The following is a 21174-nucleotide window of genomic DNA, read 5'->3' as shown; positions in this document are numbered from 1 at the left end:
ACATACATATATACATACACATATACACACACATATACATCTTTGTGTATATACACATACATATATGTGTGTATAACATACATATATGTATATGTCACATACACACATATACATATACACACATATGCACATTGCACATACACATATATACATACATATGCACACACACACACATATATATATACACACACACACACACACACACACACACACACACCCTAGGAGTTTGTTAGAATTCCTTAACTTAAAGATTTGTGCTTTTCATTGGTTCTGGAAAGTTCTCCACCATCTTCTTTGTGAATATTGACCTTTGGCCTTCTGTCCTCTTCCCATAGAACTCTAGTTAGGGACAGGAGACATGGCTCGCAAGTTAAGAGAAATTGGTGCTCTTTCAGAGGACCTGACTTTGGTCCCCAGCACCTATGATAGGCAGCTTACAGCTACCTGTAACTCCCGCTCCAGGGGAGCCTATGTACTCTGCCAGCTTCCAGGGGTACTCACCCACCCACACATCCCCACATAAATAAAAAAAAATTTTTAAATGTGATTCCAGTTCAATATGTGTTCAGCTTCTTTTTCCTAATTTGCTAAACTTTTGTGTATAGTTTCTGTATTTTTACCTGGTTCTTAGCATTTTCTCTCTCTCTCTCTCCCTTTTTAAATTATGTGTATGTGCCTGTAAGTTCAGGTATCCGTTAATATGCACATCTTCTTCAATGATTCTAGTACTAGAAATCTTATTCGTTCATGAATATTTGGGTTTTGGTTCATCAATGATTTTGTTGTTGTTGTTGTTTTACTGCAATGTGTTATTAGAAGTTTTTGTTTCTTTGTTTTTAATCAGTAAATGACAGGAATTTCTCTGAAAGTATGTTTATATAGAGAGTGTTTGCATGGCTTTGCCAGGTTCCCCAAGACACTATCAGGGCCACTCCTTGTCTCCCCATTATTCACTGATGTGTGAATACCAGATCACCTAAAGAATACTTTAGATTACCTTTTTAGATCATCTTTAGATCTTTAGATCACCTTTTAAAAGATTCAGTCTTGCCAGGTGGTGGTGGCGCAGCCTTTAACCCCAGCACTTGGGAGGCAGAGGTAGGTGGATTTCTGAGTTCGAGGCCAGCCTGGTCTACAGAGTGAGTTCCAGGACAGCCAGGACTACACAGAGAAACCCTGTCTCAAAAAACCAAAAAAAAAAAAAAAAGATTCAGTCTTTTTTAGTGTATCCACAAGGCTCCTGAATTTCCAGGGCTCCTGAATCATACAGGGAATGTGAATCTGTGCTACTTTGGTTCTGTGGTTACAGACTTGACAGGTGAGGTTGCTTTTAGCTTTCGTCTTAAACCCAGATTGGCTGGCCAGACTTCCTCGCCATCCCTCTGTGAGTTAGTTTGGGCCTCAGAGGATTTGATTCTTTCCCAGTGCACCAGCTCAGAAGTACATTTAGGATTTTTTTTTTTTACATCTATTTTATTCAGGATTTTTAGCTGTTGATCATGGCAGGATTATCGAGGACACCGCAGGAGACTATTGTCAACCTTGTAGTTTTATTTATAGCATGCATTTTTCCATTCTTACATCTTTAGTCTGCCCTCGGGGAGATGGCATGGTTGCCTGTGAGCATTGCTCCCTGCCTGTGGCCTCTCTTCCTTCAGTGAAGTTCCTTCATCTGACAGGGATCTGGGATTTCCACCCCTGTCCTATGAAGAAGGGGCCATCAGTGCCTTCTCCCAGGCCAGACACACTTCCCAGTGGCTAGGCCTCCTCTGCCTTTTTTATAAGGCTTTAATGGAGCTAAGTTTATTATCTTCCTTTTGTTCCTGGCTTCCTAGCCTTGGGGCATCCCTCTGCTTTTCTGCAACTCCTCCCCTCCCCCATTTCCTTTGAGAGTAATTTTTCTTATTGTGTCCAATTAACCAAAAGGGTAGAGAAAGCGTCCTTACACTTCTGTGCTTCTTCAATCCTTTCTGGGAAAGCCATGTAGCCCTCTCTGTAGCAGAGCAGGAAGAATAAGGCAAGCATCCCCCCGTGGGTTGCTGCATTCAGAACCTTAGAGACTTTGTGGTCAACTCTGGCAGCACTCCTCCCACATCCAGCTTGAAGCACATGTCAGGCAGGCTGCGCCCTAAGAGGAGCTCAGATGCCCTAGTGATTTCCCCCGCCTCTCCAGGAAGGCTCTGCAAATTATCACCTCCAGGAAAGAGAATCAAGACATGAAAACAGTAATTCTCAAGGGACTGGGAGAGGAAATAACTCCCTTAGGAAGTTCTCAGAACCTCAGAGGGCAGTTTGTGTAATCACCACCCAACCCACTTCAAATAACCCAGTCGCTGGCCACTACAGTATAGCTAGCCAATGCGGTGTGGTGAGGTAACTGCAGCCACACCCACCCGTGGTTATTGAACCCTTAAAACATGGCAAGTAGGGGCTGGAGGGATGGCTGAGTGGTTAACAGCACTGGCTACTTTTCCAGATGACCTAAGTTTGATTCCCTGCACCTACCTACCAGTGCCTTCTTCAGGCCTCACTCAAACATGAAAGTGATTCAGACATACACTCTGGCAAAACACCCACATACATAAAGGAGTGGGGCACAGTACGATATTAACTGGACTTAAGGTTCAAAACAAAAATATAATTACTATCATGATACTTCTTATATCAAGTTTATATTGAAATGATATTTTGAATTTGTTGAATAAAATAACATTTCATTTTATTATATATTTAAAGTGGCTACAAAGTTGGTTTTATGGTTTTGCTCACTTTATCTTCTGGGCAAATAGTAATCTAAGATAACTTGTTCCTTTTGTGTGTGTTTGTTATATTTAGATGCAAATGATAGTTCTGCCCTCCTGCAGTCTCTGCTTATCAGATGGCTTGACAGTTTTTTCCCCAGGCATATAAAGATAGAAGTGACTTCATTCACTCCCCACTGAGAATTTTCCATGGTGCTACAGTCTCCAAACCCAAGTAAAGAGAAGTATTCTCAAATCAGAAAAATAAAATCAGGGTGAGGGGGCAGTTATTTAATTTTTCAGTGTGTGTGTGTGTATGTGTGTGTGTGTGTGTGTGCATATATGCAATGCATGTGTGTGCAGGTGCCCTCAGAGATCAGAAGAGGGCATCTGAATTCCTGGAGCTAGAGATGCAGGTGTTGTGAGCCACTCAGTGTGGGTCCTGGGCCAGACTCTAGTACTCTGTAGGAGGAAGGAGTGGTCCTTACTGAGGCCCCATCACCCTAACTCCTAAATGGAGTTTTTAAGCAATCAGTCAGCAATAAGCTCTGAGGGTCATTTCGGGGTGCTGAAGGTTTCTTCGGGTTTACTTTTCAAAAGCCATTGAGTTTTCAGTGATGCATTTGTTATTTCAGCCGCTGCAAGGAACCATTGGCCAGAAAGTAACAACACCGAACCCCACATAGGATATACCCGCTTTTATCAGAGTCAAGAGGACCATTCAGGTTCCAGAAAGGAAGTGATAGCTCACACTGCCAGAATGAGCCACAGTTCCTCAGAAACCTCAGAAAACCCCTCTCTCCTCCCTGAGACAAGCGCTGACTGGAGAAACATGTCTTCTGCACATGTCAGAGCTCTGCACCGAGAGCCCTCACCTGAGATCACCACAGCATGGACCGCCCACAGCAGCTTGTCATGTGAGTGTGTGTTTTGATGCTCATTCATGTATGACCAGTCCTAGAAAACAAATTCTGTGCCCCATTCTGACCCTAACCCCACATCCAGAGCAACTGTGTCCATTTAGAGGCTCTGCGTCGGGGTGCATTAGGTAAGTCCTCCTCAGAGCCCCTCTTGTAAAGGAAGGAGGATGCAGATTTGTGGAACATACTGGTTGGTCCTTTGGCATCTATGTTCCATGGCAGTCTAAATCCACACCCCCTTTCTCGAAGACCCTGCCACACAGGGGATGGGAATGAAGGCTTTGTGGTAATGGTGTTTGAGTGGTTGGTTCTTGCTGCTCCAGTCCGCACAGTCGCTAGCTTAGGACTTCAGTGAAGGACTTGCAATTCTTTTTCTTTTAAGGATTTATTTATTTATTTTATGTATATGAATACACTGTCACTGTCTTCAGACACACCAGAAGGGGGCATCTGATTCCACTACAGGTGGTTGTGAGCCACCATGTGGTTGCTGGGAATTGAACTCAGGACCTCTGGAAGAGCAGTCAGTGCCCTTAACCACCAAGCCATCTCTCCAGTCCAAGACTCGCAGTTCCATGAGTACAGCTCAACCTAAGAAGGAAACAAGAAATGTAGTGCTAACCAGGCACACCCCTGAGGTCCCTGTCATTATTGCTTTGAGGTTTTGGTAACTGAAGCTCCCCACTGAGAATAGTGGGCAGACTAGTCAAGCCAGTGTATAGAGAGCAGGCAGCAGGTTTCCAAGTGCGGAAAGTATAAGTGTGTATGTTGGGTGGGCGGGCACTGCAGCTGAGGAACGGTATGCCTAGAGTGAGCAAAGACATAAGGACATAAAAACACGTGGCTTCCTGTGGGCATCAGTGGCAGCATCCTCACCAGGAGAGTACAGAGCAGTGGGCGGACGGCACTGTGTGGGGTAGACACAGGATGTTTGCCAGCCAGGCAGTCTCTACCTGATCCACAGAAGGGTTATTAAACAGTGGAGTGGTAGTCTGAGGGAGGAGCCATGTGGCAGTAAGGTGTCTGATATGGGAGTAAAAGGGGACCTGAAGTGAACTGAACCATCAGGTAGACATCTAGACAGCAGGTGCTGGCTGACCAGGTGATTAGGTGAAGAAGAATTGCTTAGCAAAGAGTCTTAACACAGGAGGGCTGGAGAGCTCACCTAATGGGCACAAAGCCCTGGACTCAGTCCCCAGCATCATATAAAACCTGTGCATTCCCAGAGTTCAGAAGATGGAGGCAGGAGACTTAGAAGTTCAAGATTGGGCTGGAGAGATGGCTCAATGGCTAAAATCCCTTTTCCAGAGGAGCCATCTTCAATTCCCAGCACCCATGCTGGATCTCTCCAGCAACCACGGTAACTCCAGCTCCAGGGGAGTCAATGTCTCTTCCAGCTTCCAATAGGGACGTGCACGCATACATGAGTACACACGCACGGGCACACACATGCTCACGTCTTTAATCCCAGCACTTGGGAGGCAGAGGCAGGCAGATTTCTGAGTTCGAGGCCAGCCTGGTCTACAGAGTGAGTCCCAGGACAGCCAGGGCTACACAGAGAAACCCTGTCTCGAAAAACAAAAACAAAAAAAGAAAAGAAAAAAGAAAAAAAAGTTCTTAAAAGTCATCGTTGAACTGAACCACCAACAAAAGAGCAGGCTGGACCTAGGCTCCCCGCACGTATGTAGCAGATATGCAGCTCGGTCTTCATGTGGGTCCTGAACAACCAGAGCAGGGGCTATCCCAAAAGCTGCTGCCTGTACATGGGATATGTTCTTCTAGCTGGGCTGCCTTGTTTGGCTTCAGTGGGAGAGGAAGCCCCTAGCTTCCCAGAGACTTGAAGTGCCAGGGTGGGCAGTATACCCAGGTTCTTCCTGCCTGGAATCTGTGTATCTCGTAGAATCTGAGGCTGAGTCCACTAGAGAGAATGAGACATTTGGAAGTCCGCTGCTGAGATTGTAACTGCTGTTGTCTGTTTTCAGCCTTGGAGAGCCTTCCCCAGCCACCCAGCAGTTCCAAGTCACAAAGAAGAATCACGTCTTCTCAAACAGAGAGTGAAACATCCCCAGGCTTTCTGGAGAAGACAAGGGAGCTCCCAGAAGAAGGGACTGTGCACACGCAAGTGGCTGGCACCTGGGTTTCCCGCCAAGCCTCCCTTCCTGCTCTGGAACCCGGGGAGCCAACTGTGCTCTCCCAGAAGAGAAATTCATCTGACCAGGAGGACTCCGGGCCACCATTCTCCTGGACCCGGAGTCTCCCTCCTCCCTCAGACCACCCCTCATGTGAGTACTCCTGTCCCCAGCTGAACCTTCCAATCTCAAAATAACCCCAAGTGGATGTGTGTAGCCAGGTGGCCAAGTGCTGTGTCAGGATAAGAGAACGACAATAAGCAAAGGATGATTTAAAAACCATTCCTTCAGTGCCAAGGGCTTTGAGTGCAGTAAGTGCTGCTTATCTCACTATTGAGCTTCACACTTAAAATGTGCCTTAACTGTATGCCGAGGAAAATATCAGCTGGTCCGGTGGCTGCTGTGTCCCCACCTCCTGTCTCCCCTTTTCCTTCTCTATACACACACACACACACACACACACACACACACACGACAAAGATCACGTGTGACTGAGGTGTGTGCTTATAAGAGAGGCCCTGTGCCAGGGTGCTTGAATAAAATGTGAGCCAGACACCGCTACACCGTCTGTTAGCAGTTTGAATCTTGTTTGTTTGTTTTGCAAAAGCAATTTCTTTGATGGCTGAGAAAATAGGTGTGTATGTTTTCCCGACTTTGTTTCAAAAGTTTACACAGTACAGGTGTTTGCATGGCTTTTGTTAGACCCTGTGGTTGTAGGGAACCCATTCTGTGATGTCCCTTCTGACGCACTAAACTACTAAACTACTCTAAGCCACCGGTGTTTCTTCTGAGACACTAAGTCGCTTGTCAGACCAGGTCAGCCAATGCTTACCTGCACAGAGACTGTAGCCCTCTTGAGGACATTTCTAAAACAGTGTTCAGTAGTTAAGAATTGGGGCGGGGAGGGGGAATGCTCACTTGTGCTCACAGATCTCCCAGGGGACAGAGCCAAAAAGATGCTGTAAACTGCCCCTCTGCCTGCAGTTCAGGTTGTGTTTTTATTTAGCCTTGAGCTATGGGAGGCCAGACAGAATAGCAGGATTAGCCCTTTTCAGAAGCCTTTTGAGGGCTGGAGAGATGGCTCAGAGGTTAAGAGCACTGACTGCCCTTCCAAAGGTCCTGAGTTCAATTCCCAGCAACCACATGGTGGCTCACAACCATCTGTAATGGGATCTGATGCCCTCTTCTGGTGTGTCTGAAGATGGCTACAATGTATTCATATACATAAAGTAAATAAATTTTTTTTTTTTTTTTTTTGGTTTTTCGAGACAAGGTTTCTCTGTATAGCCCTGGCTGTCCTGGAACTCACTCTGTAGACCAAGCTGGCCTCGAACTCAGAAATCCGCCTGCCTCTGCCTCCCAAGTGCTGGGATTAAAGGCGTGCGCCACCAACGCCCGGGTAAAGTAAATAAATTAATCTTAGGAAAAATAAAAGAAAAGCCTTTTGAGTGGGGGGGGTGGTTTGTTTTTAGTTTCTTAAATACATATAGCTTTCTATTTATTCTTGGAGAATTCCATGCATACATACAGTAGATTTTAATCATGTTCACCCTCCACGTAACCACTGACCAGCTCCTCCAGACTCCTCCTAGATTTCCATCATGTTATAGCTTCATGGCCTTCCTCCCTCCCTCCCTTCTTCCCTCCCTCTCTCCTTCCCTCCCTTCCTTCCTCCCTTCTTCCCTCCTTATGCATCCAGTCCTTGCTTCCCAGAAATCCATGGGTGTGAGGCCATCCATTGACACATGGTCAACCTACCAGGGACCACATCTCCTGAAAGAAACCAACTCTTCCTCTCGTAGCTACTATCAGCTATCAAGAGCTGCTCAGCTTGAGGTGGGGGGTTTATGTTCCACTTCCTCAACCATGACATCATGGGTTTTTTTTTTTTTAAGTACTTTGCAAAACTGGAAGTTCGGTCTATGTCATCAAAGCAAAGACTGAGCCCCGAGGTCTCCTCTGGAACACCTATTTAAAGGACCAGTCTTCTTGCCTAGGCTTAGCGTGCAACTCCCTGCTAATGGGGTGTGGGCAGAATTCATGGTTCATGTTTGCAGAAGATTGCTTTTTAAGATTATCTGTAAATGGCCTGGAGAGATGCTCAGTGGTTAAGAGTCCTTCTTGCTCTTCCAGTGGACCCGAGTTCAGTTCCCAGCATCCATATCAAGTGGCACTAAAGTCACAGGGTCTGTAACTTGAGGTCCAGAGGGTCAGACGTTTTCTTCTGCACATTCACACAAAAACATACATCTGCATAAATAAAACTAAATAAACCTTTTTTAAAAAGATTATTTATAAGCGTTGGTTGAATTCAACAAAAGCTGTGATGCCATGCGGCCTTGGGTTCTGTGGCTTGGTTTTACAACCAGCTCTGCATTTCCAAGGAATCTCTACTGTGATTCTGGTCAGAGTCATTTAATGTTAATGGTATACATTACACCTAGGACTGTGGTATACTGAAAATGAATCCATGTTTCTAACTTTACTGGACTGGATTCTCTTCTTCTGTATATTTCAGGCTAAAAGGCAACAGACTCTTGTCTGCCTCTCAAGTGCTGACCTTCATTCTTTGGGTAGTTGTCCTAAATCAGTGGTTCTCAACCTTCCTAATGCTGCAACCCTTTAATACAGTTCTTTGTGTTGTGGTGACCTTCAACCATAAAATTATTTCATTGTACTTCATAGCTTTTCTACTGTTATGAATTATAATGTAAACATCTCTGTTTTCTGATGGTCTTAGGTGACCCCTGTGAAAGAATCATTTGACCGCCCAAAGGGGTTGAGACCCACAGATTGAGAACTGCTGTTCTAGAACCTTCCATTGCTAATGTTTGCAGTTTTGCTGACTTTCATAGTCCTTGAGTCTTACTAAGGATTTCTCTTCCTTAGTGACCTAGGTATTCAGCTGTAGGTGATGTCAGACTGCCCTCTAAAGTGCTTATTAAAGAGAAATTTAGTATGCCAAGGGCATACCCCAGCAAGTGCCTGAGGCCAATGAGGAAACAAACCTGTGCTCTGTTTTTAAAGTTATCGTGGGACCTTCTAGCCTACCCAGCAAGCTCTATACACCTCTCCTTCTACTGAATGGACATCATGAGATTCTACTAACTTTTTCTGAGTCTGTGACTGACACAGGAGTTCCAGGCATGTAGGCAAGAACGCCTAAGGAGGTCTAGCAGGACCTGCCATGGCAGACTTGGAGTCAGCCTGCCTCGTCCTGCTGAGTGAACAAGGACAAGCAAAGAAGTCCTGGCTCAGGGGAAGAGTTTGTGGTTTTTCTAGCAGTATGACCTAGGGAGAAAAGCCCAACATTTAAACCAGTCAGGTCTGTAATGTCCCTCGGGGGTGGGTGTGCCTACAGACGACAAACTAAGGGCATGGTGGAAGGTTCTTTCGATCTCAAAGGTGGCGACATTTGATGATCCATACATTCAACAGTGTCATCTGGGCCTCCTTTACTGCCATCTAGTTACACAAGTGTGTGGTGCTGGTTGTGTTTTTGCCAACTTGACACAAACTAGGGTTATCTGAGAAGAGGAACCCTTAATTGAGAAAATAGTTCTGTCTGATTGTCCTGTGGGGCAAATCTGTGGGCTTTTTTTTTGTGGGTCCTTGTTCTGTAAGAAAGCAGGCTGAGGGACTGGAGAGATGGCTCAGTGGTTAAAAGCACTGACTGCAATTCCAGAGGTCCTGAGTTCAATTCCCAGCAACCACATGGTGGCTCACATCCATCTGTAATGAGATCCAGTGCCCTCTTCTGATGTGTCTGAAGACAGCTACAGTGTACTCATATACATAAAATAAATACATCTTTAAAGAAAGAAAGTAAGAAAGAAAGCAAGAAAGCAAGCAAGCAAGAAAGAAAGTAGGCAGGTTGGTTGAGCAAGCCAGTAAGTAGCACTTACTGATTTCATGGTTTTACTTCAAAGATGGGCTTTTACCTAGACTTTACAATAAAATAAACTTTCTTTCTTTCCGGAGTTGCTCTTGGTCAGTATTTTATTACAGCAATAGAACACAGACCAGAGCACACTGTTCAGCCTCTTCCACATCCTGAACAGCCAGGAGTTAATCTGTGTCTGAATAGAATCTATATCTTACAGCACCAAAGCAGGCTCAGGAAGATGAACTAGGGGACTGCAAAATTAGAAGGCTTTGCTGTCCATCCTTTCCTGCGCTCTGCCTCTCTAGACTTTCCATTGGTCTCTTTGACTGTCCTGGTGTGGGGGCGGGACTGTAAACAAAGCAACAAGTGGCCCTGCCCGGTGAGGAGGGTGGGGAGGAAGCTCTCTTCTGAAGGCCCAAATGTGTATGTTGAATTGTGTGAGAGTGACTACAATTCAGAACTAAATTTAGTATGAGCTTCCTGGAAATGGGGGCACAAAGGGAAGCTGGGTGGAGTATGAGACTGTTGTCGGACAGTCAGCATATGGTTTAGCCCATAGGCAGTGGGCAGAGATTCCAAGAGGAATACTTATGTAAGGGTGCTGAAGATCATAGTAGAAACTGCTTTCAATTGTTGGTTTGTGAGACTCAGGCTAATGTTCTTTGAAGGTGACATTTTGTCGACTCAGGGAGAGCTGAGGTGTAATGATGGGTTTTTGGCTTATGGGAATCTTTCCTGTGGGCAGCTGAGCTGATGCGGTCCAGGTAAATCGCTTTGTGGTGATGTCACTTTGTGAAGGGAGAGAACAGAAACGACTTGAAGGATTTTGGATTTAGTCTGCCTTGTTGTAATATCAGCCGCCTCAGCTTTAGTTCTGGGAAATTCTGGATAGCCGTCAAGGTCGAGCAGTGTGACCGTGACGATGCTTTAGGCTCTGGGGTTTTGTCCTGTGACAGAAAGGGACACGTGCTCATACCAGGTGAGCAGCTATTCCCTCTGTGGCCTGTTACAAAGACTAGGAACTTAGCTCAGGCCTTGTCCCAGTCAGTGGTGATATTCCAATTTTTAAAAATTTTTATTTAAAAATGTTTATTAAATGTTTATTAGTGTCAAATGTTAAATGTTTATTAGTGTCACAGTGTGTGAGAGCCAGAGGACAACTTGAAGGACTCAGTTCTTCTCCTTCCAACCATGGGACACAGGATTGAACTCTTGTCCGGTTTGGTGGCACGGGCCTTTACTGCTGAGTCATCTTACCAGATAGTCATCAGACCCATCCATCCATCCGTTCACGCACTACCCGCCACCACTGTCCCTTAAGGAGAATATTGAACAAGTGACGTAATGAAGTTGATTAGAAATAAAAATCTCTTTAAAGTAATTTGTAGACCATTTATGGAACATATCCATATCTCTATCACTCCTTCCTTAGACAAAAGTGGTTCTTGTTTTAGCACATGACAACTTTTCTTTTTATTGTTTACAAATTTCATATGTGCGTATAATGTATTTTGACTAAATTCAATTACCCTATTCTCCGCTTCCCAAAGTGCTTTAGGTGTTTTGGGTTTTTTTTTTAACTTTTATTTTATGTGCATTGGTGTTTTGTCTGTATGTATGTCTCTGTGAGGGTGTCAGATCTTGGAGTTACAGATGGCTGTGAGCTTCCATGTTGGTGCTGGGAATTGAACCGGGCTCCCTCTGGGGCAAGTAGTTAGTGCTTTTAACCACTGAGCCGTTTCTCCAGCCCTGTGGTTTTGTTTTTGTCTGTGTTCCAGCAGAGCTGGATGCCTTTGCACCCACTGTCTCTGTGGATAGCCTGCACCTGCGTCTGCTCACTAAGCTCCAGTAGTCAGAGCAGCAGGCTGTGTTCCCACTGTTCATGGTTTTTGCACAAGAGTAAAAGAAACCTTTTCTTTCTATACTCTATCTATCTGTCTATCTATCTATCTATCTATCTATCTATCTATCTATCTATCTATCTATCTTTTTTATTTTTATGTGCACTGGTGTTTTGCCTGTATGTGTTTCAGATCCTCTGGAACTAGAGTTACAGACAGTTGTGAGCTGCCATGTGGGTGCTAGGAATTGAACCTGGGTCCTCTGGAAAAGCAACCAGTGCCCTTAACTGCTGAGCCATCTCTCCAGCCCCCCCTCCCCCTTCCCCATACTTTCTCTCAATGTCTAAAATCTGTTTGTGCTTTCGGCCACAACTGCACATAAGACTGGTCTTCAAAGAACTCTTTATAATAGCAGCTTCTTTTTTTCCCTTTTCTGAGCCGTGATTAACAGCTGAAGCCTTTCATGGTAGGGGTATAGACGGTTCTTTGTTGCTGTTGGCTTCATGTGAGAAAAAGAAAGAAAGCACCTTCTTTCCTTGCCTGCCGTCATTTTGTTCGCCAGCTTTCCTGCACCTGATGAGAATATCTTGTGGTGCTGGATTTCAACACGGCCTGGTACATGCTGAGTAAGCTCCCTACCCCAGGGTTGTGGCCTCAGCCCTTTGGTGTTAGGGCTTTAAGGCTTTAAGGTGCCTTGTTAAAGTCAGTTTGGTTTTATTTTTGTGTTTTTACTTTTGTTTGGGTTTTGTTTGTTTGTTTGTTTTGAGACAGGGGTTCACTGTGTAGCCCTGGCTGTCCTGGAACTCACTGTGAAGAGCAGGCTGGCCTCAAACTCCAAAATCCTCCTGCCACTGCCTCCCAAGTGCTGGGATTAAAGGCTTGTGCCACTACTGCCTGGCTAGTGGTCAGTTCTCAAGTACCCTTAGAAAGTTTCCCTATGGAAGGACACTCTCAGCTGTGCCACTGTGATGAGGGACAAATGGTGGATTCTGTGGTATATATAATATCATATATATATATATTCATTCATTCCTGACGCTCTTGGCCATTATCCAAGGACTTCCATCCATTTTACTGATCAGAAAAACAAAAAAATTGTCCCCAGCCTAGAGTTTTGAATTTCTAGAGTGTTCCCTGGAGTACTATGCTAGTTTGAAGATGGCTCTCTCTAGCTTAGTAACACTTAGTAACTAACTACAGTAATGGAGTTTGTCTGCTTTTAGGTGAAATTAAATAAAATTCCTGGAGCAATAATACATTCTCCTGTGGGTTAGTAGTTCGGCTGATGGATGTCGTTTGAATGGTCTTTCAAATCATAAGCTTCATGCTGACTGTGGTTTAGGGAATAATGAAGAGCTTTTGGTGACTAGGAACCACTGTCCTAAGCCAGTAGTGCCTTGGCTGTGTTCTGCAGAGCCCCAGGGCTAACTGGGGGAGGGGGGTGCACACCCTGCACTGGCTCAACCCTGATTCATGGTGTGGACTGGATTTTAGTCTATGATAGCATTTGAACAAAAGGGTTACATAGCTTAAAACAAACCGGCAGCAATAGCCTATACTATCATGGTGGCCTATACTGTGGGTTTCCTGTGCTATGGAATGCAGTCCCTCTATACAAAACAAGTTGATTTTTTCCCTTCGTCTGGGTTTCTCCTATCTACCTTGTAGCTCGCATAGAAAATGTAATTTGTGCATGGTGAGGGATCTGACTGTTACCAGCCCTGTGAGACTCAGAACTGCTGAGGAGAAAGGAAAGGAGGGGCTCCTAGTTGCACTCACATGTATTAATGGGATACAAATGTCTGCTATTACATCACTCATATTAAATATCAAATGGATACTCATATCAAGTGGAATAAGCATTATTTGTACCTAAATAGAATCCTGATTTTCTTCACCATTCAAGTGTTTTGAAGCATGTTCTTCTTCCGTCTTAGCTTCTGCAAGGATAAAGAATGGTGACAACTTCACTGCTCTCCCAAACCCATCAGTCACTCATACAAAGAGCATGCTTGTCACGGACACGTTCACTAATGGCGTCCCAAGAACGCTGCGGTCTCTGCCTGTCGGTGTGGAACCTGCAGATGAGACAGAGAGTCTCCCTGCGCACTCCAGACTAGCTATAACTTCAATGTCAGTCCACTCTTCACCCTCTGTGAAGGACTCAAGGACAAACAGCGGACTAACTGAGCATCTGGGAGATGGGGAAGGCACTGAACTGTCTACAGAAAATGGATATGGACTTCCATCTATACACTGGCAAAGTGATGCCCCCCGTGAGTTATTATACCTTTATTTGACCATGAACATTATTTTATTTTATTTTTTATTTTTTATTTTTTTATTTTATTTATTTATTTATTTATTTGGGGGGGGTTTCGAGACAGGGTTTCTCTGTGTAGCCCTGGCTGTCCTAGAACTCACTCTGTAGACCAGGCTGGCCTTGAACTCAGAAATCCGCCTGTCTCTGCCTCCCAAGTGCTGGGATTAAAGGCGTGCGCCACCACCGCCCAGCGACCATGAACATTTTATATAGCTGGTTGTCCTGAGGGATCCTCTTTAAGACCATTTGCAGTTTCTGAAGGGACATGTGACTTTGGTGACACCAGATCCTCTATCAGCTTTTTTGTCTTTGGGTGTGGACAAGTGCCCTCCCGAAAATGAAAACACCAAGACTTGAAGGGTCTAAGTAAAGCAAGCACAGCTTCTTAGATCCCTCAGCAGAATGGAGATCTCAGCCTTGGGGCTTTCACATGGCTGGTCCATATTCTTTTCATTCTGTAATGTCATCTTCAAAGGGAGGCCTGGCCTGCTCTCTGTATCTGTATTCACTGATTTTGTGTATAGACCATCTTTTTAAATAAGTTGTCAGACATAAACATATTTCCCAAATTCATCGTTTGGCTTACTTTTATAGTGTATTTTACTATACATTAAAAGTAGAAAATGTTAATTAGTATTCCAGCTTTTTTAGGGGGAAATGCCCTATCTATGATATTTATGCCATTGAACTTGCTAGATGTAATGACTCCTCCCTTGAGCTACTTTCTCAAGGGACAGAGAGAAACTCCCAAGCCTATAAATTGCTGTTTGCGCATGCTGCTCACAAGTCTCCTGCTCACCAGCCTTTATTCTTAAGATTACAATGTTGCTGAGATCCAATAATTTTAGAAAAATTTGCAACATGACGATGAGATGCCTGTAGGGTGACCCATATAAACGCTGTTCAAGGCTCCTTAGCAAAGGAAGCTTGCCTGAGAGAGGACATCTTAGTTGTTAAGCATCTTTTCCAGGTCCACTAATGGCCTTTCCCCTCTGTGATATCTTACAGCCTTCGGAGGGCATCAGCTTGCCAGCAGCTCTGAAGCAGGAGATGGAAGTGCCATGCCTCTGACTGAGACTGGGTTTAGGTCAGACCCCTCCATCGATGGTGGAGAGAGCACAGGACGATGGTTTCCTGCCAAGAATAAAACATCTACAGTTGCAGCAGAAAGCTCAGCTTTGCATCCAGAAGCTGGGGCCACTTGGGGTTTGACTCAGTCCTCACACACTGCACAACAGCCCCGAGGTGGTGACTCGGGGATGGGTGGGAGGAGTTACACAGAGTCTTCATCTTCTTCATCAACATCTTCTTCCGAAAGTCTGGATTCCTCAGCACCTCACAGAGAGCATTCAAGTGAGTTCTTAGTGTATGGAAATAGAGCACAGGGCCTTAGGATGTGTCTGATCATTCCATCTACCAGAGCATGCTTTAGGAAAAGAATTTTACTATTTCCAGGCCATTCTCTTAGCTGGTTAATACAAACATGCATACGTGCGCCATCGTTTTTTTGTCTGGTACATCTCAATTGTTTTTCTATGGTGTGTGTGTGTGTGTGTGTGTGTGTGTGTACATAGAGTCGTACAATTCTCAGTTTGTTATACTAGTGACAAGGAACATCTATTCATGTAGTAATTGCTGAGGTGTGTGACTTCTTTGAAGATGCCTATTTGAATATTTTGACTATTTTAAAGTTAAGCTATCACTTTTCTCATTGAGTATAAGGTGTTTTGTTTGTTTTGTTTGTTTGTTTGTTTTTTAGTATTCTGGACACTAGTCCCTTCTGATATGTGTAACTCAGTGTACTTTCTCCCATTCTGTACTTTGTTGTTTTTACTTTTTTAAAAATTTATTTATTCTTATTTTATTGCATCAGTGTTTCACCTGCATGTGTGTCTGTGTGCGTGTGTCAGATCCCTTGTAACTGGAGTTACAGACAGCTGTGCGCTGCCATGTGGGTTCCAGGAACTGAACCCAGGTCCTCTGGAAGAGCAGCCAGTGCTCTTAACCACTGAGCCATCTCTCCAGCCTCTCATTACATTTCTAACAGGTTTAAGTTCTGACATCCCCACCACTGAGGAGGTCACTGCTTATCACTACGCCTGTAACACACAAAAGCATCTGATTGTGAAAGAATCAATCACGTGTATGAGCTTGGTGTGGTGGTGCAAGCTTTATAATCTAGCATTCAGGAGGCAGAAGCGGGTGGATTTCTGAGTTCAAGACCAGCCTGGTCTACATAGCAACAGCACAGCCAGAGCTACATAGTGAGACCCTGTCTCAAAAAAAAGACAAAAAAGACTAAAGAGCAAATGCGTGGGGAGAAGATGTTTATAGTCTTTTATTTCTTTACCTGAGAAACATCATTTTCCACTCTCATCTCTTTGGGACCCAGGAGGTTTACCTTCACAACCTGAGACCCTAGGTTCCTCCCCCAGCCTCATCCTGAGTAGTGAGGATTGAATTTGAGGCCTGGTGCACACTAAGCAACAAGCATGCTGACACTGCTGTGCCCCCAGCACAGTCTTTGGTTCCATAGTTTTACATTTTCATGACACTTCTCTCTGCAGGAAATGCTCAGTTGGTTCATGTGGAAAACACAGTCTCATTGCGATCAGACCTTTGTGTGATTAAAAAGCTCAGTGGGGCTGTAGCGGGTGGGGTGGGGCTGGGGGATGGCTCAGCCATTAAGAACACTTGCTGCTTTTACAGAGGACCTGAATTTAGTTCCTAGCACCTACATCAGGCAGCTCCCGACTCTAGAATAGCTATCATCTGATGCCCTCTTCTGGCCTCCATGGGCAACTGCACCTGTATGAACATTAATACACATGCACATACGCATAATTTTTAAATCCTTTTTAAAAAACTAGATAAGGGGTAGCCTCATTCCTGAAATGATCTCACTATGGACTTGTGTAATACTTTCTCTCTTTGACTCTGAATCAGCCAAAGCTGACTAATTATAACACCTGCCCTGGCTAGTTCTCAGTCTGCCCCCTTGCTAGGTTCAAACCCACCTGCTTCAGGCTATGATGCTTCTATCAGCCTCTAACCCTGATGTGACTGTTTGCCTGCCTAAATTTCACTGGCAGAGTATACGCGATCTCTCAGTCAATATCTTTTCCTCTTTGCCCACAAAATTCCAGTTTTGTGGCCCACAAATTTAAGAGTTGGGCCTCTTGCACCCATACTGGGTGGCTCAGCACCCAGGTGTCTCCTAAGTCCTTCAGCATACCTTTAAGTCACCTTTGACTTAAAGGTTTCTGCTTACTGTTGCTCTGGGTCACTGATGTCCTGTCCGCATGCTCATTTCCTGTTGAAGATTCTTTTCTGTGCCGAGAGAGAGAGAGAGAGAGAGAGAGAGAGAGAGAGAGAGAGAGAGAGAGAGAGGAGAAGCACTCATTAACACTAATAGTGACTACTTTGGGAATGGTTAGTGGGGCTACAGAGATGGCACTCAGCAGTTGAATGCATACCACTATTGCAGAAGACCTGAGTTCTTTTTCCATCACCCTAATCAAATGGTTCACAGCCAACTCTAAGTCCTAGGGATCTCACGCCCTCTCTGACCACTGTGGGTACTGCACTCATGTTTCCAAATCCACATTCAAACACACATAATTTAAATATGAAAATAAAGGGTCTGGAGAGATGGCTCAGTGGCTAAGGGTACTTGTGATCCTTGAAGAGGACCTAGGTTCCTTTCCAGCTTCCACATGGCAGCTCACAACTGCCTGTAACTAGGGCATCCAGGGAATCTGACAACCTCTTCTAGCCTCTGCAGGCATCAGGCACACACGTGGTACACATACTCATACACACCAAAAATAAAATAAAGGCATAAAAATTAAAATAATTAAATAAAGAGTGTTTTTAAAAAATATTTATTTTATTTATGTGTATGTGCACAGATCAAGTTTGGACTTGATGTTCATTATTTCTGAAAATGATTTACTCGGTAATCTAACAATGTAAGCGAGTTCTAAGTTTAGCATACAACATATACCCTGTCAAAAGAGAGAAAGGGCATATTTATTCATGTGCTGCCTTCTTAGTCCAACAAAATAGAACAAGTGCATTAAAAATAAAAACAGGGCTGGCAAGATGGCTCAGTGGGTAAATCTTGCCACCAGGCCCAATGATTTGAGCTTGATTCCCCAAAACCCAAATGATAGAAGGAAAGACTCCAACTAATCATCCTCCACGTTTCCCACTCCTGCTGTTGCATGTGCACACATGCGTGCGCACACACACGTACATATAAAATAAAAAATAAAGAACACCAACTTTAACCTCTGTGCTTTTTTGGTTCGTTCGTTTGTTTTTGTTTGTTTGCTTTTTGAGACAGGGTTTCTCTATGTATCTCTGGCTGTCCTGTAACTCACTCTGTAGACCAGTCTGGCCTCGAACTCGGAGATCCACCTGCCTCTGCCTCCTGAGTGCACCATCACTGTCCATAAGTATCCATGCTATTTTTTGATCCATGATGACTGACATTCCACAGGCCCCAGTATTCTGGATCTTTTGTCTGGAGTAATATCCTTACAGTGAATTCAGGACATCTGAACAGAGGTATCAACCCTCTGGGCACTGAGAATGAGCCTCGGGGAAGCCTCTGGGTTCGAATGTGAAGCTAAAAGTCTTGTCCCTGTGTTTACTTTGCGCTCAGCTCCGGAAGATGGTGCAGTGCTGAGTGGCAGCTCAGATCTGGCGGACAGCACTTCCGTGGCGCGCGCACCTCACACATCTGCAATGTTCACCCGGAGTGGGGAACGCACGCTGCGGTCCCTTGACCTCTCCCATACAGCGACCCGACCTGCGCGCCCCACTTCACACGGGAACGGGAACGTGACAGAGCATGCTGGCCTGCTGTCCCGGGCACCAACCCTCGGAGGTGTGTCTTCCCATGGCTGTCTGTAGATTGACCCGCAGTCCTGGGATGTTAAGTTGGCTGGAAACTCAAAAATTAGGTTACTGCTTATTAGGAAAAGAGCTTTCTGGGTTCTCCCACCCCTCTCGCCTTATGCTTGCTTGAGGTATATGGGATGACATCTGCCTGAGGGGTTTAAACTAAAGGAAAACAGTAACTGTGCTGAAGGCCATCTCCCGGGAAGAAATACCTCATTATACAGAGTGGAAAGTTGGGAGCGGATTTCTTTTTCCATTTGATAATGGCAATTACTGTTTGGGATCCAGGGAGGTTTTCAATGGCAATTTGTTTTTATTAGAAAGGGGTATGAGGAAGGGCTTTGGAAACATTTCCTATTTTTAGGCTCCTGGTCCCTGCTTCTCCCTGCTGGTTACAGGAGGAGGGAGGACCTACTCTGAGTGACCCTGACTATTTCAGCCTTCCTGTGTCATCTTCACTCAGAGTGCTGGCCATGAGAAATTGCCTTTCACAGACAGTATCTTCCTCATTTAAGTTCACAGATAAGATACAAAGAGTATTTTCCAGTGCTTGTGTCAAAGATTCCTCGTCTACTTCACTCAACCTTGTCTTTTGTGTTTGCAGTCACCGGACTTAGCTACACTCAAGAGCATGGCTCAGATGCTAGACAAAGGACTTCCAGCGACCACACAGACCACGCCTATGTTCCATCTACTTTCACCAAAGGAGAACGGACGCTACTGTCCATTACAGATAACACTTCCTACTCGGAGGCTGGTGAGAGGTCAACCTCTTCCATTAAGATCTCAGACTCTCTACACTCAGACTCTCCTTCTCAGGCTCAGCCTAAACAAAGTAGCACACCCGCCTACGATGGCCACCCTGCTCAGTCTTCCACTGAGTCACCGGTTCTGCATACGTCCAACCTCCCAACCTACACATCCACGGTTAATATGCCAAACACCTTGGTTCTTGATACCAGTACCAAACCTGTTGAGAACCCACCTGATTCAGGGGTGCCTTCAGCTCCGCCCTCACCGTCACAACCCCAGCCGGTCTCATCAGCCGTGCCATCAACCGGGTCTCCAATACAGCAGCTGAAGTCTACCTCTGAGACAGCCACATCCTCATCGTCCCCTTCGCCCGTCGCCTTAATGGTGTCCACTCTCACCCCATATTCTGTCCCACAAACAACCTTCCCACATCTGTCTCCTACCCTAGTCCCTCACAGGGCAAGGGAGCCACGTGTGACTTCAGTCCAAATGTCAACAACGGTATCTGCTGTAGCATTGGTCCCCAGCAACCAAACAGCAGACCCCAAGAACCAGAGCACCCCGCAGCAAGAGGAACCCATCACAGAAGCTAAGTCACCAAGCTTGGTGTCTCTGCCCACAGACTCTACCAAAGCAGTAACAGTGAGCCTTCCTCCAGGGGCCCCTTGGTCCCCAGCCTTAATAGGGGTCTCCATAGAGCCAGCCCTTCCATCCACAAGCACCAGCTTAGCCCAGATGTCTCCAGCTTTGACATCTGCCATGCCCCAGACTACTAACTCTCCTGTGACCAGCTCCAGCACCCTGTCACCTGTAGAACCTTTGACCCCAGATACTGTTGTACACACTACCCCAGAGAAACAACACCTCCCAACCAATCCTGAAATTCTAGTGCCACAAATCTCAACTGAAGGGGCCGTCACCACAGAAGGGAACAGGGAGCACATAGAGCCTACCACTCTCCCTCTGACCACTTCAATCACGCCAGCAGAAGAAATGGCCACAGAGCTTGGCCATGTGGAAGAGTCCAGCCCGGCTTCACATTTTCTTAGACCATCTTCACCTCAAACCACAGAAGTTTCTACATCTGAAATGTTGACTTCCAGATATACCACTTTTGCTGCCCAGAGCACCCCACAGTCACCAACAGCACTGTCACCTCTAACCCCAGGTAAAGTGCATCTTACAAATACATTGCCCACTAGGCCCTGTCCAACATTAGAGCTACAAGGAGCTTGTGGCTTGTGTGAATGTGTAGACATGGCTAGTATCTGGGACTGTTTTATGACCCAGAATGACTCCCATTGAAGTATAAAGCATGAAGTATGGGCAGTGTGGGCCTAATTTTCTCCTGATATCCCCCAAGTTACGTGACTCTTTCTGAAGAACGAGGAGAGAGAGCACTTTGGCCCTGTGTGACATGCATAGACGATGTAACTGTAGCCTGTCATGCCCTGTAATGGTCCAAGCATTTCAAATGTGCCTTTAACTCATCTAAGGTCAATGAGGGGCATAGATGTGGGTTTGGACAATGGAGAAGCTGGAAGAGCAACGTTCACAGGGCTAAGATGCAGAATGTCAGCAGAACACTTGCCTGGCACACACACAGTCTCCCACAGGTTCTCGGGCACCACAAAAGATAAAAGAAGCTTTAGTTGATCTGTTAGAGGCAGGGA

General features: G+C 45.3%; 1 protein-coding gene across 1 annotated transcript in view; it reads left to right on the top strand.

The window, feature by feature from the left end:
* The window catches only part of Heg1 (heart development protein with EGF like domains 1), an 81974-nt gene that overhangs the window by 18414 nt on the left and 42386 nt on the right, over nt 1-21174 (top strand). Inside the window, exons 2-7 of the mRNA XM_028752237.1 lie at nt 3377-3658; nt 5644-5943; nt 13455-13793; nt 14849-15193; nt 18510-18734; nt 19353-20669. Coding sequence (XP_028608070.1) covers nt 3377-3658; nt 5644-5943; nt 13455-13793; nt 14849-15193; nt 18510-18734; nt 19353-20669 — 2808 coding nt within the window. The remainder of the gene's footprint in view (nt 1-3376; nt 3659-5643; nt 5944-13454; nt 13794-14848; nt 15194-18509; nt 18735-19352; nt 20670-21174) is intronic.

The sequence above is a fragment of the Grammomys surdaster genome, unplaced genomic scaffold (genome assembly GCF_004785775.1).
Source record: "Grammomys surdaster isolate TR1022 unplaced genomic scaffold, NIH_TR_1.0 125889, whole genome shotgun sequence".
Classification (NCBI taxonomy): Eukaryota; Metazoa; Chordata; class Mammalia; order Rodentia; family Muridae; genus Grammomys; species Grammomys surdaster.
This window is presented reverse-complemented; position numbering and strand designations above follow the sequence as displayed.